The sequence below is a fragment of the Cherax quadricarinatus genome, chromosome 13 (genome assembly GCF_038502225.1).
Source record: "Cherax quadricarinatus isolate ZL_2023a chromosome 13, ASM3850222v1, whole genome shotgun sequence".
Lineage (NCBI taxonomy): Eukaryota > Metazoa > Arthropoda > Malacostraca > Decapoda > Parastacidae > Cherax > Cherax quadricarinatus.
The window spans coordinates 44,881,074-44,898,797 of NC_091304.1; the positions used below are offsets into that span (position 1 = coordinate 44,881,074).

Consider the following 17,724-nt stretch of genomic DNA (forward strand, 5'->3'; position numbering starts at 1 on the left):
TCCTCACCTGTCGGCTATAAGATAAAATGTTCTCATATAAATCCTCCGCTGTGGTGTCTGTGAATACGAAAATCTACGGGGATGACAGCATGAAAAATGACGCAGGATGAAATTATTCCTCCTGGACCAGGAGCTACAATAGTTTTCCAGGTTGAATTAGAATGTGAAGCATAAAACTTTCACCTCAGCTTTGTTAGTGGGGTTTATGGCACCAACGCTGGACGCTCCAGCCTTCCTGCTAAATTAACATTTGGGCTCCAACTCCACTCGTCAGCTATGAGATATAATGTTTGTAAATATTCCATATGTTTGTGGTCAGTTAGCAAGAGCCCATTTAAAATTAAGTCCTTTCTAAAATTTTATCTTATACATCTAAGGATATATATTTTTTTCATTTATGTAATATAAAAATTAATGATTTTGTGCCAAACGAAGCTTAAAAAACTTACGTACTTTTGATAAATTATTAATTTTTGCATTAACATAAAAAATATATATCTTTAAACGTATAAAAGTAAATTTTTGAAAGGACTTAATTTTAAATGAGTTCTTGCTAATTGATCAGTTTTACCTTATATATATATATATATATGCATGTATGTATATATATATATATATATATATATATATATATATATATATATATATATATATATATAATGTATGTCGTGCCGAATAGGCAGAACTTGCGATCTTGGCTTAAATAGCAAAGTTCATCTTGCCATATAGGACAAGTGAAAATTTGCGTATGCAATAATTTCGCCAAAATCATTCTTAACCTAACGAAAAAAATATATTTCAATGTGTTTGTTTAGTATTAAATTACTGTAAACAAATCTAAAATATATTTAGTTGGGTTAGGCTAAAATAAATTGTTCTTGTTATAATAAGGTTAGGTAAGTTTTCTAAGATTCTTTTGGTGCAAAATTAAAATTTTTTACATGAACATTAATAAAAAAATATATCTTTACACGTATAACAGAAAATTTCAGAAAGAACTTAATTTTATATGAGTTCTTGCTAATTGACCAGTTTTACATATTCAGCACGACATATATATATATATATATATATATATATATATATATATATATATATATATATATATATATATATATATAAAACTAGCCTGAGATATCGGAGAACCTAACCTGCATTAAACCAGGATTACGATAATTAAGACTTATCCTTTCTTTGCCTTCAGATCGAAGCAGCTGATCAAGGATGCCATCATGGACAACGACTTCCTTAAGCACCTCGACTCCAGCCAAGTTCGCGAGATTGTCGACTCTATGTACCCGCAAGAGTTTGCCGCTGGTTCCTGGGTCATCAGGGAGAGAGACGCAGGTCAGTCAACGAACTAGACAATAGAAATTATAACAATAATCTGTTCATTGCAGTATCAGAGAGTATTCTTGTAAGCAGTAGATAGTTGCTATGTCAGATACACTAAGTAGGTTGTACATAGTGAAAAGGTTGATATAATTCATGTTATTAGCGTATATGTAACAAGCAACAAGTTGCCAATGTTATGTTGATACAAACTGTGGAAAAGGACACGTGCACAATTCACAACATTCTTGAATACATCACAGACCGGGTGGGACATGAACCCATGGCAGGTGAGTCCTCAAACGTACAGGCCAGTGTGCTAACCATTGGACTAGCTGGCTCTAATAGGAGTCATCCAACTAGATATACCAGATAATTTTCGAGCAACAGATCGTTCATAGTTAGGGATGATTCTTGCTGCTCTACTCTGAGGAGTTCTACCTGAAGTATGGGCTCTTGCATGGCACCATTCAGTATTAAATGTGTAGTAGGCATGGACGGTGTGCTCTGTTGTTCCCACTGACGTCGAGGTCTTATTATATTTGGACGGCCTAGCAGTTCACTCTTCGACGCCCTCTCTTTAGGAAACTTGCTTCCATCAGCAGGGGATTGTAGCTATCGCTCCGGGTTGAGTTTCCGTCGCTTTTCTACGCTGAAAACTGTTACCGTTGCGTGCTCTATTGGGCCATCTCTTCCTTCGAACTTCAGGTGTTCTCGATCAGGCCATGAAGTGGGTCTCCTAACATGAGATGATCAAAAATTGATGTGCCTTGAACTCTGAATATCTCTAGTACACTTTCCCGTCTCTCCTGACGGCGCAGGAATGGGCATGACGCTGCTGTCTATGAGTCTCGATGACGATTGACGCAGTAGTATAGCTGTCAGGTCTATATATTTTTTAATTCTCTCCTTGTAGTTCGTTGTCCCTTCGTTCTAGTACCAGTCTTGCTGTAAAGCTTTGAGTATCTTCTCTCCTTCTAGGTTATATTGTATATGTTCTTTCACTACCACTTCTGTTTTTATTTTGAATAACGTAATCAAAATTTAATTCAAGGGGCCATTTCCGTGAGCACTTTGCAGCATGCTGAAGCCGCCTCAGCGCCTCTCTTGTCCTCTTAGCTTGTAATCTTACTGAAACGGTATGCACATACACACAAAATGGGGTAAAGGACACATTTGTGACGTTTCGCCGACGCATATTGTCTTATCAACATAGCCACTTTTGCAACATTTGGAAATCTTGATTACAGAAACGTTTCGCCAGCCAGTGACTTCTTCAGTCCATCTTCCACCGTCCTTCTCCGTAAATGGACTAAAGAAGCCACTTGCTGGAGAAACGTTTCCGTAATAAAGATTCACAAATATTACACAACTGCCTCAACCTTCAACTTGTCATCATTGTCAGTATATAAAGGGGGAGAGGGTTGAAATTAACAACTTGGGTAATAATGGTCATAATCGTTTGATTATTTTATTGAGAGTTTAGAAGATCAAGAGGATCGTATCGTAATAGTTTCCATGAAGATTGACTAAAAAAATAAAATAAAAATCGATATAGCGACACTTATGAGACAGTTTACGCAAAATTGGAAATGTCAACAGTGTTTTAGGTGAGTGTTCAGGATTAAGTGAAACCCGGTTGATTTTACTGCAATGGCAGAATTATCAAATTACATTACATTATCCTCTCAAAATTCTATTTCTTCCTAAACAAAAAGAGGAAGAATTATTTTGGCAAATATTTAATTAACACTTTGTAAAATAATGGTATATTATTAATGCAAAAATAATAAGAACTACATTAATAAAAGAGACGTGACAGTTATGAGGAAAATCTTTTTTGAGAAAATTGATGGTAAATACAAATGTTGGATGATGTCCAAGAAATTTCAACATAATGTTCTCCATGTTGCAATAACATGTGCTACGTTACATCTTGGAACAGGATACTCTAGATACCTCATTTTCTTTGACCCTTTTAACACTGGCTGCTGCTGCTTTGGTCAAGGCGTCTTAGGCTGATCTCTTTCAGTGCTCATTGACTGAGGCCAAACATCATGTTCACACTACTCTTCTCATACCTGCCATTATACTTAGAAAAAGCAACGAAATCAAGATGTGCTTTGACGTTATAAATTACTTTGGTACAGTAATGGTCAATGACCATGCTATGACCATTGACCATTGGTCATACCTTTTTATAGTCAGTTTAGTGTGAAAATGGCTTGAGTACATGGACAAAACTACGTACTCAAGTACGAGTTTTGTTTTGGCATACACTACAATGTCCAAGCCAAGTGCTGAATGATGACCTCGGGTGTGCAGTGTCATCCTAAGTTACGTCGAAACAGATAATTTCATTTTCGTCACGAAATTTACCTATTTCTTTATATTTGATAAGACTATCTTACGAGATTCCTTCACACATTCTTTGATTATCTCGACAGACGTCTTTATAATGAAAACCGTGTACCACCTTTGTTACTGGTGTCACTGAATGTAAACCGTGTACCATCTTTGTTACTGGTGTCACTGAATGTAAACCGTGTACCATCTTTGTTACTGGTGTCACTGAATGTAAACCGTGTACCATCTTTGTTACTGGTGTCACTGAATGAAAACCGTGTACCATCTTTGTTACTGGTGTCACTGAATGAAAACCGTGTACCATCTTTGTTACTGGTGTCATTGAATGAAAACCGTGTACCATCTTTGTTACTGGTGTCACTGAATGAAAACCGTGTACCATCTTTGTTACTGGTGTCACTGAATGAAAACCGTGTACCATCTTTGTTACTGGTGTCACTGAATGAAAACCGTGTACCATCTTTGTTACTGGTGTCACTGAATGAAAACCGTGTACCACCTTTGTTACTGGTGTCACTGAATAAAAACCGTGTACCACCTTTGTTACTGGTGTCACTGAATGAAAACCGTGTACCATCTTTGTTACTGGTGTCACTGAATAAAAACCGTGTACCACCTTTGTTACTGGTGTCACTGAATGAAAACCGTGTACCACCTTTGTTACTGGTGTCACTGAATAAAAACCGTGTACCACCTTTGTTACTGGTGTCACTGAATGAAAACCGTGTACCACCTTTATAACTGGTGTCACCGAATGAAAACCGTGTACCACCTTTATAACTGGTGTCACCGAATGAAAACCGTGTACCACCTTTGTTACTGGTGTCACCGAATGAAAACCGTGTACCATCTTTGTTACTGGTGTCACTGAATGAAAACCGTGTACCACCTTTATAACTGGTGTCACTGAATGAAAACCGTGTACCACCTTTGTTACTGGTGTCACTGAATAAAAACCGTGTACCACCTTTGTTACTGGTGTCACTGAATAAAAACCGTGTACCACCTTTGTTACTGGTGTCACTGAATAAAAACCGTGTACCACCTTTGTTACTGGTGTCACCGAATGAAAACCGTGTACCATCTTTGTTACTGGTGTCACTGAATGAAAACCGTGTACCACCTTTGTTACTGGTGTCACCGAATGAAAACCGTGTACCACCTTTATAACTGGTGTCACTGAATGAAAACCGTGTACCACCTTTATAACTGGTGTCACCGAATGAAAACCGTGTACCACCTTTATAACTGGTGTCACCGAATGAAAACCGTGTACCACCTTTGTTACTGGGTCACTGAATAAAAACCGTGTACCACCTTTGTTACTGGTGTCACTGAATGAAAACCGTGTACCACCTTTATAACTGGTGTCACTGAATGAAAACCGTGTACCACCTTTATAACTGGTGTCACTGAATAAAAACTTTGCAATTCACTTGAGGGCATATAATTCGTGCAACCGATTCCTTTGATCATCTTACTCAATATACACACATGCATGCGGATTCAAATCACCATATATATAGTGTCTTTAAGTGCATGTATATGGTGCTCTTAGAAGCCACTAACATGCAGCTCTGTGTTCACTTGAGCATGACCCTCCGTCTCTTCCCTGCCTGCCTTACTAGGAAGATTACAATCTAGCAAGCTTTCTCTAGGATATCCGGGAGACAAGCTTAGTTATCTCTAAACTCCAGCTGACTGTCAATTGTCAATTCTAGTGACCTGAGGGACAACACAACTCGTAATACTAAAGATTGTGTGTAATATATATATATATATATATATATATATATATATATATCGTGCCGAATAGGCAGAACTTGCCATCTTGGCTTAAATAGCAACGCTCATCTTGCCATATAAGACAAGCGAAAATTTGTGTATGCAATAATTTCGCCAAAATCATTCTGAACCTAACGAAAAAAATATATTTCACTGTGTTTGTTTAGTATTAAATTATTGTAAAAAAATCTAAAATTTATTTAGTTGGATTATGCTAAAATAAATTGCACTTGTTATAATAAGGTTAGGTAAGTTTTCTAAGTTCCTTTTGGTGCAAAATTATAAATTTTTGCATCAACATTAATGAAAAAAATATATCTTTAAACGTAAAAGAGAAAATTTTAGAAAGGACTTAATTTTAAATGAGTTCTTGCTAATTGACCGGTTTTACATATTCTGCACGACATATATATATATAATCTGCGAGGACATAGGGTATTGTGGGTGCCTCTGAATTAATTTAATTCTAATCCCCGTTTGATGTACTAGCCTCCGCTAGCACCACTCGTTCGTGGTCACAGTAATATAAATATAATTGTTTGTGGGGGCTAGAACACCAAACGGGGATTTTTTTTTTTTTACTAACTCCTAGATATCTATTTACTGTTAGGTAACAAGGGTAACAGGTGTTACGGGAATTGTGTTTATAGCTGCAGGAGCAGGGCTAAACCTGTGGTGTATGTCGTCATCTTTATTTCACCATGATACAATGTTTGTACAGAGATGGGTAACATTCAGGTGTGCATGCAGAATGTACTGTTTGCAAAGACATTAAATAAATAAATAAATAAAAAGCATTCCGGGTGGCTCTCAGCAGCCAAGCAGCACTGACAGCGCATCAGCTTCTTCCTTGGACTTGAGAGCCTCAGTGTCTTCTCAGTTACTGTGTTCAAGCTTGATGCACTGGAGCCCACACGTGATGAATTTTTTTTTTTATTTAAAGAGTACATCACAGCACATAAAAATAACAAAACAGGCCTCATCTGTCAACAAATGTAATAAACTTTCCATGGGCATATAATACCACATACAGATATAATAATTATACATCATGTAACAAATATTAACCAATGAAAACACAAACAGTAACCAAATTAAGGAGAGAATTGATACAAACTTCCGTACTAACTACATCAAAAGTAAAACCAGATATTCTATACTATGACTTAACGTCATAAGGTACTAACTCAAAAGAGCACAGTATGTTACATACCGTAACCCTGCAAACTAACCCCCCCCTTCCCCAGACAGAACCCCCCCTTCCCCAGACAGAACCTCCCCCTATCTGAAAAGTACAACATAAAATTAGAACCACAAGAGTGCACAATAAATTAAGTTAACCCTAACACATCTATAATGCTATCCAAAAGTATGAATCTTACGACACGTAAGAATATGGAGCATAAACTACAATGATACATCTGTTCCCTAAACTTAAAATGGTAAAGGTTATAACTGCCTCACGGCTTATAAAACAAACTGCAAGTGCAATAAGTACATTATGTAAATATGGAACAGTTTGATTTCTAACATTGGTTATAAAGTATTTCCTGTAGTCAAATTACATTAACAAGATCCGTCCAGATTAAGACACATGTGCAACATCTGGGTATCTTTATTGTAGATAAAGATACCCAGATGTTGCACATGTGTCTTAATCTCATCTTGTCGGTATTATGTACCATTCGTACACAAGATCCGTCCACATCATAATCTCACACGACCAACGATACCGTACAATATAATGGTAATACACCTACACACAAAGTATTGACAATGGTTTTATACTCAGACACAACACATTATACATTATTAAAGAACATGTCTATGTTGTATATACAAATGGCAAGCACACATGGGTAAGTATATAGACTGTATAATAAATCATTATGTTAAAAAACCAACACACACAATAACACACACACACAAGCACACTCGTACACACCAACATAGACATAGGTATTAATGAATCGACGACGAAAACATCCAAATATAACAAATACGATGTGTTATATTACATCTCAACAAATAATGTAATCAATTACATGCAATATTATGTATTACATGTAATAGGAAAACACATCTATACAACCTCTGAATTAATTTCATTCTAATCCCCGTTTGATGTACTAGCCTCCGCTAGCACCACTCGTTCGTGGTCACAGTAATATAAATATAATTGTTTGTGGGGGCTAGAACACCAAACGGGGATTAGAATGAAGTTATCTCAGAGGCACCCATACCACCGTATGTCCTCTGATCAACGTAAACCACCTAGCTCTGCTGGGTGAGATATATATATATATATACATATATATATATATATATAATATATATATATATATATATATATATATATATATATATTATGTCGTGCCGAATAGGCAGAACTTGCGATCTTGGCTTAAATAGCAACGCTCATCTTGCCATATAGGACAAGTGAAAATTGGTGTATGCAGTAATTTCGCCAAAATCATTCTTAACCTAACGAAAAAAATATATTTCACTGTGTTTGTTTAGTATTAAATTATTGTAAACAAATAAAGAATATATTTAGTTGGGTTAGGCTAAAATAAATTCCGTTTGTTATAATAAGGTTAGGTAAGTTTTCTAAGATTCTTTTGGTGCAAAATGAAAAATTTTTACATTAACATTAATGAAAAAAATATATCTTTAAACGTATAAGAGAAATTTTTAGAAAGGACCTAATTTTAAATGAGTTCTTGCTAATTGACCAGTTTTACATATTCGGCACGACATATATATATATATATTATATATATATATATATTATATATATATATATATATATATATATATATATATATATATATATATATTATATATATATATACACACAAAACAACCACTGTGAAATAATAGTATTAGAACCGGACAAGATTCTAGTGCTCTATTTATTCATGTGAGAGATTTTAACCATCCAATTGATTTTGAAAAGGCTGAAAAATTTGTAACTAGCAAGTCCGTGGTTGACAGGAATATAATTAATCATGATTCATAAAAAGCAGTTTGGAAAATAATATGAATATTTCCTTTGGTTTATATAAATTGGATTCGTATATAATTAATAAAATCTGGGAAGAATTTAATGATACATTGAACAAGTAATAACTCTTAATTCTTGGGTAGAGTATTAGGTGTGTTTCACGGAGTTGGGTGTCGTCACGCGTGTGTGAGGTATTGCTTTGTTGTTGGATGTGATGGTGAGGTGTAGTCTTGATCCTTTATATGCCTTCCTTTGATGTTTTGTTATTTATAGTTCCTTGATAATGTGAAAAGGCACGACTATTAGAATTTCACTATTCTTTCACAGTGGTTGTTTTGCATATTCTGATACCACCTGTTTACCGTGATCTTATTGTATATATATATATATATATATATATATATATATATATATATATATATATATATATACACTAGTATATATATATACTAGAGAGAGCTCGTGTACTCATGGATGCACTCAGTTATACTTGCCAATTTGTATGCGGGGGTCCATTCTCGGTTCCTAACCCCGACTCTGGTGGCCTGGTGGTTAACGCTCTCGCTTCACACGGCGAGGGCCTGGGTTCGATTCCCAGCCAGAGTAGAAACATTGGACGTGTTTCTTTCAACCTGTTGTCTATGTTCCCCATCAGTAAAATGGGTACCTAGGTGTTAGTCGACTGGTGTGGGTCGCATCCTGGGACACTGACCTAAGGAGGCCTGGTCACAGACCGGGCCGCGGGGGCGTTGACCCCCGGAACTCTCTCCAGGTAAACTCCAGGTAAACAACTACCCTTGCTGTTGGCTCCAGACATCTTGAGGTTTATCATACCTTCTTCTGAAACTGTGTATGGAATTGCTCTCATTCTCCATATATGTATACTACACTAAATCTGAAGTATTTCCTAACATCCTTCTAACCCATTTGTGTTTCTAACTCATTCTGTGCTCCCTTGCCCGTGTGCAGTGCATTTTAAACTATGTTCACCAGGTCAAATCCCCCGGTATCGTGTACATCGTAATCATGTCTTCCTTGATCTTTCTTCTAATGTTCAGTTCCTTTATTCTCTCCTTATAGCTCAGTCCTCTCACTCTTGGGGCTAGTTTTGATGCATTACTTTCAACCTTCTTCGAGTACAATGGGCTCCATGTTGGTGCTGTGTACTCTGCAATAGGCCTAACATGTGTACTGTAGTCCTAAAATATTATTAATGTCCTTGACATCAGTTCTGAGGTTCACTAACCACTCGTGTGATGTCTATGTAATGTGATTTATGAGCACGTCTTGGGCTATGTTTTGTGTGGTCGCTACATGATCCTTCCTGAGACATGTATAACTTATCTTCTCTCAAGTTATGCCTCCTCTCTTTTCTTGCTATACTCCTCCCCAACTTGCATAACCTTGCCTCGTGTCTGACCACTTGTACAGCTCCTCCAAGTCTTTCTATAAGTTAATGTAAAAGATTTGAAAGTGATAATGTCAATAGGATCTCACCTTCAAAGACCATGACAATGTATCAATCGCATCTGCTAGAAAAATGACAGGATGGATAATGAGAACCTTCAATACTAGGGATGCCAAGCCCATGATAACACACTTCAGGTCGTTTGTTCTATCTAGGCTGGAATATTGCTGCACACTAGGGGTGGCTCGTCCATAGGACTTCATCAACCTTACGGTAAAATAATTTGCAACTGACAAATATATTACAGGAAAAATCTGTTGTATGTTGTTTTCTATGTATTTATAAGTGAATTTTTATTTTTGTTTTTTGTTGAAACGAGATAAAAATGATTAAAAATAGAAGTTTGATGCGGTACGATAGTATAGGTATTACTGGCGCTACAAGCTGCTACTGCTGCACACTAACAGTACATGTCAGAGAACCTAGCATGGCACACATAACTGCGATAAAACACCTAAATTACTGGAAACGCTTGAAGTTCCTCAACCTCTACTCCCTAGAATGCAGGCAGGAGAGATACATGATTACATACATTTGAAAAATCCTAGAGGGATTAGTTCCAAACTTGCACATGAAAATTGGTCCCTATGAAATCAAAAGACTTGGCAGATGATGCAACATCCCCGCAGTGAAAAGCAGGGGTGCCACTAGCACGATAAGAGACAACAAAATAAATGTCAGGGTCCCAATCTGTTCAATTGCCTTCCTGCATACATAAGAGGGATTACCAGTAGACCCCTGACTTTCTTCAAGAGGGTTCTGGACAGGTACCTAAAGTCGGTACCTGACCAGCTGGGCTGTGGTTCGTACGTCGGGTTGCATAATGGATAATGGATAATGAGAACCTTCAAAACTAGGGATGCCAAGCCCATGATGACACTCTTCAGGTCACTTGTTTTATCTAGGCTGGAATATTGCTGCACACTAACAGCACCTTTCAAGGCAGGTGAAATTGCTGACCTAGAAAATGTACAGAGAACCTTCACGGCGCGCATAAACGGAGATAAAACACCCAAATTACTGGGAGCGCTTGAGGTTCCTGAACCTGTATTCCCTGGAATGCAGGCGGGAGAGATGCATGATTATATACACCTGGAAAATCCTAGAGGGACTAGTACCGAACTTGCACACGAAAATCACTCACTACGAAAGCAAAAGACTTGGCAGACGATGCAACATCCCCCCAATAAAAAGCAGGGGTGTCACTAGCACGTTAAGAGACCATACAATAAGTGTCAGGGGCCCGAGACTGTTCAACCGCCTCCCAGCATACATAAGGGGGATTACCAACAGACCCCTGGCAGTCTTCAAGCTGGCACTGGACAAGCACCTAAAGTCGGTTCCTGACCAGCCGGGCTGTGGCTCGTACGTTGGTTTGCGTGCAGCCAGCAGTAACAACCTGGTTGATCAGGCTCTGATCCACCAGGAGGCCTGGTCACAGACCGGGCCGCGGGGGCGTTAACCCCCGGAACTCTCTCCAGGTAAACTCCAGGTAATACCACGGGCGGGGATAGAACTCGCGATCAGAGAGTCATAAAACTCCAGACCGACGCGCTAGCCACTGGGCCAGCTAACTACAATAAGTCTTCCTGTACGTTGTCTGTTCTTGTAATTCTTCTTCTCATTAATGCTGTCATTAGCAAACAATGATATGCATGATGCAGCTGTGTGACCACTAGTTTTTCCTGCTGAAAGGGCTAAAAAAATAGTATTAATTCTGTCAGTTCCCTTTTATGACCTTAACATGTGGTTATCATGTCTTCTCTTTTCCTCCTTTTAACCCCCTCTCCGTTCTAACATATTTCTTCAGCTACTGGAGCCAGTATGCAATTCTTTTAACTTGTAGTATCTTCAGGTTTGGAAAGCACACAGCTGCTGCTGCTGCACTACAACTTGAGCCAAACTTACTTTGTAAACAGCTTTTTACGATTTATATATATATATATATATATATATATATATATATATATATATATATATATATATATATATATATATATATATATATATATATATATATATATATTTCAAAACTATTGTAATGCTTGCTATGTTAGCATAAGACACACGTGCAACACTTGGGTATCTTTATTCAGGAAACGTTTCGCCACACAGTGGCTTCATCAGTCCATACAAAGACGAATGGCGAAGGTCAGAAGGAGTTTGATGTAATCAATCCCTCACCCTGGAGACGATGTAATCAGTCCATCAGTCTTTTCAAGATTGATGGACTGATTATTCATTTTGATCTTGGTACTTAAGACACACGAGCAGCAGCTGGGCCTAACTGTTGCGCATGTCTTACCAACCTGTCGGTACTGTATACCATTTTGATATTCCTTCTGATCTTACTATTCTTTGTATTGGACTGATGAAACCACTGTGTGGCGAAACGTTCCTCGGGTCTCTGAACAGTTTATCTATATCAACTACATTAAGTGTTTTCTTGGTATCAGACATTATGAATTTAAAATAGCGTGTTCAACTGACATCTCTCAACTATATTGTTGTGTTCGGCTGCTGGCAGACAGACTGCAGTGAGAGGGAAGTTAGTCTTTAAGCCGACTTTCCCTGGAATGCTTCAGGCACTGTGAGGATACAAGTCTAGTCACTGCATTGGACAACTAGCATTTATCTAATTGAAAATTATCATCCCTCTTTCACTCATTTTCTAAATTTATCAAAGTCATATTCTAGGTATTTATTGTCACCTTAATTGCTTATTTCTCATAAAGAATTTAGTAGTATTTGTAAATTTATATTTTCCTCCCAAGAAAATCTTTCATACACGTTATTAATTTGTGTTCTCTCCTCCCTCCATTTATCAAATTAATCTTTTAAAGTGAACGCTCTCAAAAGCTTCCATAATCAGAGACTAGCACTACGCTACGCTCATTTATTTCTTCCCTAAACATTTTATGTTACTATATAAATCTTTATTTCAAAATTATTGTATAAATCGCACATTAATGTGTAGGCCTACTGAATGTATTGCATTTCGGGCAAAACTTAGCCTATCCTATACTTAAAATTTACATAGTTTTAGTTTTGTTTTATTGATGGGTCTAATATATGGTATCAACAGGAACTTCAGAATAGATAAAATTTAATTAATAAAAATGGAAAAGAATAAAAAAAATACCTTTCGTCTCGTTAGACAAATATATTAGTTAATTCACTCAGTTCAAAACAATATGATACCCGGAGTATACCCGGAGTATACCCGGAGTATACCTGGAGGGTATAAGTTTACCGAGAATTGTTATGGCAGAACTTGTAGTATCATTGCTTAAGACAAGGAATAAACCGAAGACTTGAGAAATGCATAACATCTCGGGCAACACTGTACTGTACCTAAAATTTATTAATTTAATTCAAAATAAGAAAATATAATTGCCAGGTTTAGTAGAGTGATACCTAGTTACTCGAAGTAATACAAAATATGATGAGATAGTGTATGCCTATTTAGTAATAAATAGGAGTTAAAGACAGACCGAATAAGAAGAGGGACGACAGAATTGGGTGAAAACAGGTTTCAGGACTTGTCCGGCATAGTTTATTGCTGTTAGAATCACTTTAAGGTAAGGAGGAGTTTTTTAATAATAACTTTGAAGTGGTTGGCAGACAGAAAACCTTCGGAATTTTAGAGGTATTATACGCATAGTTTTTTTTTACACAAGTTGAGCCGGACAACTGGGATATCAAAGATTTTTGTATTACATATTGTCGGTAATTCTACCAACATTATTACAAAGATTTTTGTATTTTGCTTATGAGTGTTGTTGCAGCTACCAAGGGAATGTTTCAGCTTAGGGTTTATATTATAATTTATTGTCTTGTACATGATTCAGTATTATGTATACTGAGTAGGTCCAAAATTTTAAAGACTGGAGGGGGCGTATTGTTTGCCATTAAATGGCTGATGGTTCGTACAGTCACTCTAATGATATTATTGGCTTTAGGTGATCTGCTGTAGTAGATCCCCTGGCACACACAGCATTTATTAAGTAAAGATAGATAATACGATATAAGTAGTGCTGTTTGAGGCACATAGTAACAGATCTTACTGGATTCCAACTGATTTGGAAACCTTCACTGTTATGTGCTGGATATGGGTTTTGAATTTTAAGTTGCTCTCAAGGTACAGACCTAAGCATTTTCCCTCGGTTTGTCTTGCAATGAGAGAACAGTTAATTATAATATTTACAGTAGTTGTACATTTGCAGATCTGCTTCCAAGCATCATGTAGAAGGTCTTGTCAATATTAAGAGTGAGTATATTGGTAGTGATCCAGGTAGACATCTTTGAGTTTCTCACTAACCGTGTTATTGAGAGAATTCGGATCTGAGTGGGAGGTAACAGTTTATCATCCGCAAATATAACGGGATTAAGTAAATGAGTGCATTTGAAAGATCATTGATTTATTTGAGGAAAAGCAGAGGGCCAAGAATACTGCTCTTAGGCACCCCTGTGTCGATAGGTCAAGTAGAATAGGCCATTGATGGAGACAGTGGTGCCTGCTGCTAAAGCAGAATTTTATACATTTTTCCAAAAAACCAAATACCTCACGGTTACATTAAAAAATCTGTTGACTGTTTACAGTCCCAGTTGCACACGTCGCCCAGTTACGGTCATTTTTTCTGTAATCCTGTGGTTCCCGTAGTGTGTTATGTAGTCACTCGGCTTGTTCAGTTCTTCTCTCACACAAGTTTTACTGAAGGATGTGTTGCAGGTACTGACTACCACCAGTTTCTCGTCTCTCCTTCTGCTGCTAAAATTTCACATATATGTGTTTTACTTTTGGATTTTTTTTTTTAATTTATATCGTTTCTTTTGTCACTGTTACCAATACCACCTTCATATTTTTCTAACTTTCTCTTCTTACAGCACCCTCTCACATCTTTCCTACTATCTATTCTTCAGTACCCCCCTCACATCTTTCCTACTCTCTATTCTTCAGTACCCCTCTCACATCTTTCCTACTCTCTATTCTTCAGTACCCCCCTCACATCTTTCCTACTCTCTATTCTTCAGTACCCCCCTCACATCTTTCCTACTCTCTATTCTTCAGTACCCCTCTCACATCTTTCCTACTCTCTATTCTTCAGTACCCCCCTCACATCTTTCCTACTCTCTATTCTTCAGTACCCCCCTCACATCTTTCCTACTCTCTATTCTTCAGTACCCCCCTCACATCTTTCCTACTCTCTATTTTTCAGTACCCCCCCTCACATCTTTCCTACTCTCTATTCTTCAGTACCCCCCTCACATCTTTCCTACTCTCTATTTTTCAGTACCCCCCCTCACATCTTTCCTACTCTCTATTCTTCAGTACCCCCTCACATCTTTCCTACTCTCTATTCTTCAGTACCCCCCTCACATCTTTCCTACTCTCTATTCTTCAGTAGCCCCCCTCACATCTTTCCTACTCTCTATTCTTCAGTATCCCCCCTCACATCTTTATATTCTTCAGTACCCCCCTCACATCTTTCCTACTCTCTATTCTTCAGTACCCCCCTCGTCACATCTTTCCTACTCTCTATTCTTCAGTACCCCCTCACATCTTTCCTACTCTCTATTCTTCGGTACCCCCCCCTCACATCTTTCCTACTCTCTATTCTTCAGTAGCCCCCTCACATCTTTCCTACTCTCTATTCTTCAGTATCCCCCCTCACATCTTTATATTCTTCAGTACCCCCCTCACAACTTTCCTACTCTCTATTCTTCAGTTCCCCCCTCACATCTTTCCTACTCTCTATTCTTCAGTACCCCCTCACATCTTTCATACTCTCTATTCTTCAGTACCCCCCACATCTTTCCTACTCTCTATTCTTCAGTTCCCCCCTCACATCTTTCCTACTATCTATTCTTCAGTACCCCCCCACATCTTTCCTACTCTCTATTCTTCAGTACCCCCCCACATATTTCCTACTCTCTATTCTTCAGTTCCCCCCTCACAACTTTCCTACTCTCTATTCTTCAGTACCCCCCCACATCTTTCCTACTCTCTATTCTTCAGTACCCCCTCACAACTTTCCTACTCTCTATTCTTCAGTTCCCCCCTCACATCTTTCCTACTATCTATTCTTCAGTACCCCCCTCCTGACATCTTTCCTACTCTCTATTCTTCAGTACCCCCCTCACATCTTTCCTACTCTCTATTCTTCAGTTCCCCCCTCACATCTTTCCTACTCTCTATTCTTCAGTTCCCCCCTCACAACTTTCCTACTCTCTATTCTTCAGTTCCCCCCTCACAACTTTCCTACTCTCTATTCTTCAGTACCCCCCTCACATCTTTCCTACTCTCTATTCTTCAGTACCCCCCCACATCTTTCCTACTCTCTGTTCTTCAGTACCCCCCTCACATCTTTCCTACTCTCTATTCTTCAGTACCCCCCTCACATCTTTCCTACTCTCTATTCTTCAGTTCCCCCCTCACAACTTTCCTACTCTCTATTCTTCAGTACCCCCCTCACATCTTTCCTACTCTCTATTCTTCAGTACCCCACTCCTCACATCTTTCCTACTCTCTATTCTTCAGTACCCCCCTCCTCACATCTTTCCTACTCTCTATTCTTCAGTACCCCCCTCCTCACATCTTTCCTACTCTCTATTCTTCAGTACCCCCCTCACATCTTTCCTACTCTCTATTCTTCAGTACCCCACTCCTCACATCTTTCCTACTCTCTATTCTTCAGTACCCCCCTCCTCACATCTTTCCTACTCTCTATTCTTCAGTACCCCCCTCCTCACATCTTTCCTACTCTCTATTCTTCAGTACCCCCTCACATCTTTCCTACTTTCTATTCTTCAGTACCCCCCTCACATCTTTCCTACTCTCTGTTCTTCAGTACCCCCCTCACATCTTTCCTACTCTCTATTCTTCAGTACCCCTCACATCTTTCCTACTCTCTATTATTCAGTACCCCCCTCACATCTTTCCTACTCTCTATTCTTCAGTACCCCTCACATCTTTCCTACTCTCTATTCTTCAGTACCCCCCTCACATCTTTCCTACTCTCTATTCTTCAGTTCCCCCCTCACATCTTTCCTACTCTCTGTTCTTCAGTACCCCCCTCACATCTTTCCTACTCTCTATTCTTCAGTACCCCCCTCACATCTTTCCTACTCTCTGTTCTTCAGTACCCCCCTCACATCTTTCCTACTCTCTATTCTTCAGTACCCCTCACATCTTTCCTACTCTCTATTATTCAGTACCCCCCTCACATCTTTCCTACTCTCTATTCTTCAGTACCCCTCACATCTTTCCTGCTCTCTATTCTTCAGTACCCCCCTCACATCTTTCCTACCCTCTATTCTTCAGTACCCGCCTCACATCTTTCCTACTCTGTATTCTTCAGTACCCCCCCTCATCACATCTTTCCTACTCTCTATTCTTCTGTACCCCCCTCACATCTTTCCTACTCTCTATTCTTCAGTACCCCCTCCTCACATCTTTCCTACTCTCTATTCTTCTGTACCCCCCTCACATCTTTCCTACTCTCTATTCTTCAGTACCCCCATTCTCACATCTTTCCTACCCTCTATTCTTCAGTACCCCCCTCACATCTTTCCTACTCTCTATTCTTCAGTACCCCCATTCTCACATCTTTCCTACCCTCTATTCTTCAGTACCCCCCTCACATCTTTCCTACTCTCTATTCTTCAGTACCCCCCTCACATCTTTCCTACTCTCTATTCTTCAGTACCCCCCTCACATCTTTCCTACTCTCTATTCTTCAGCACCCTCCTCACATCTTTCCTA

The 17,724-nt window shown here is 38.4% G+C and overlaps 1 protein-coding gene across 2 annotated transcripts in view; it reads left to right on the forward strand.

Annotated features, from left to right (window-relative positions):
* LOC128688561 (Protein kinase, cGMP-dependent at 21D) overlaps positions 1-17,724 on the forward strand; it is an 885,484-nt gene that overhangs the window by 786,311 nt on the left and 81,449 nt on the right. For both annotated transcript variants that reach the window (XM_053776430.2, XM_053776431.2), the window contains one exon: positions 1,205-1,347. In XM_053776430.2, the coding sequence (XP_053632405.2) occupies positions 1,205-1,347 (143 nt within the window). The remainder of the gene's footprint in view (positions 1-1,204; positions 1,348-17,724) is intronic.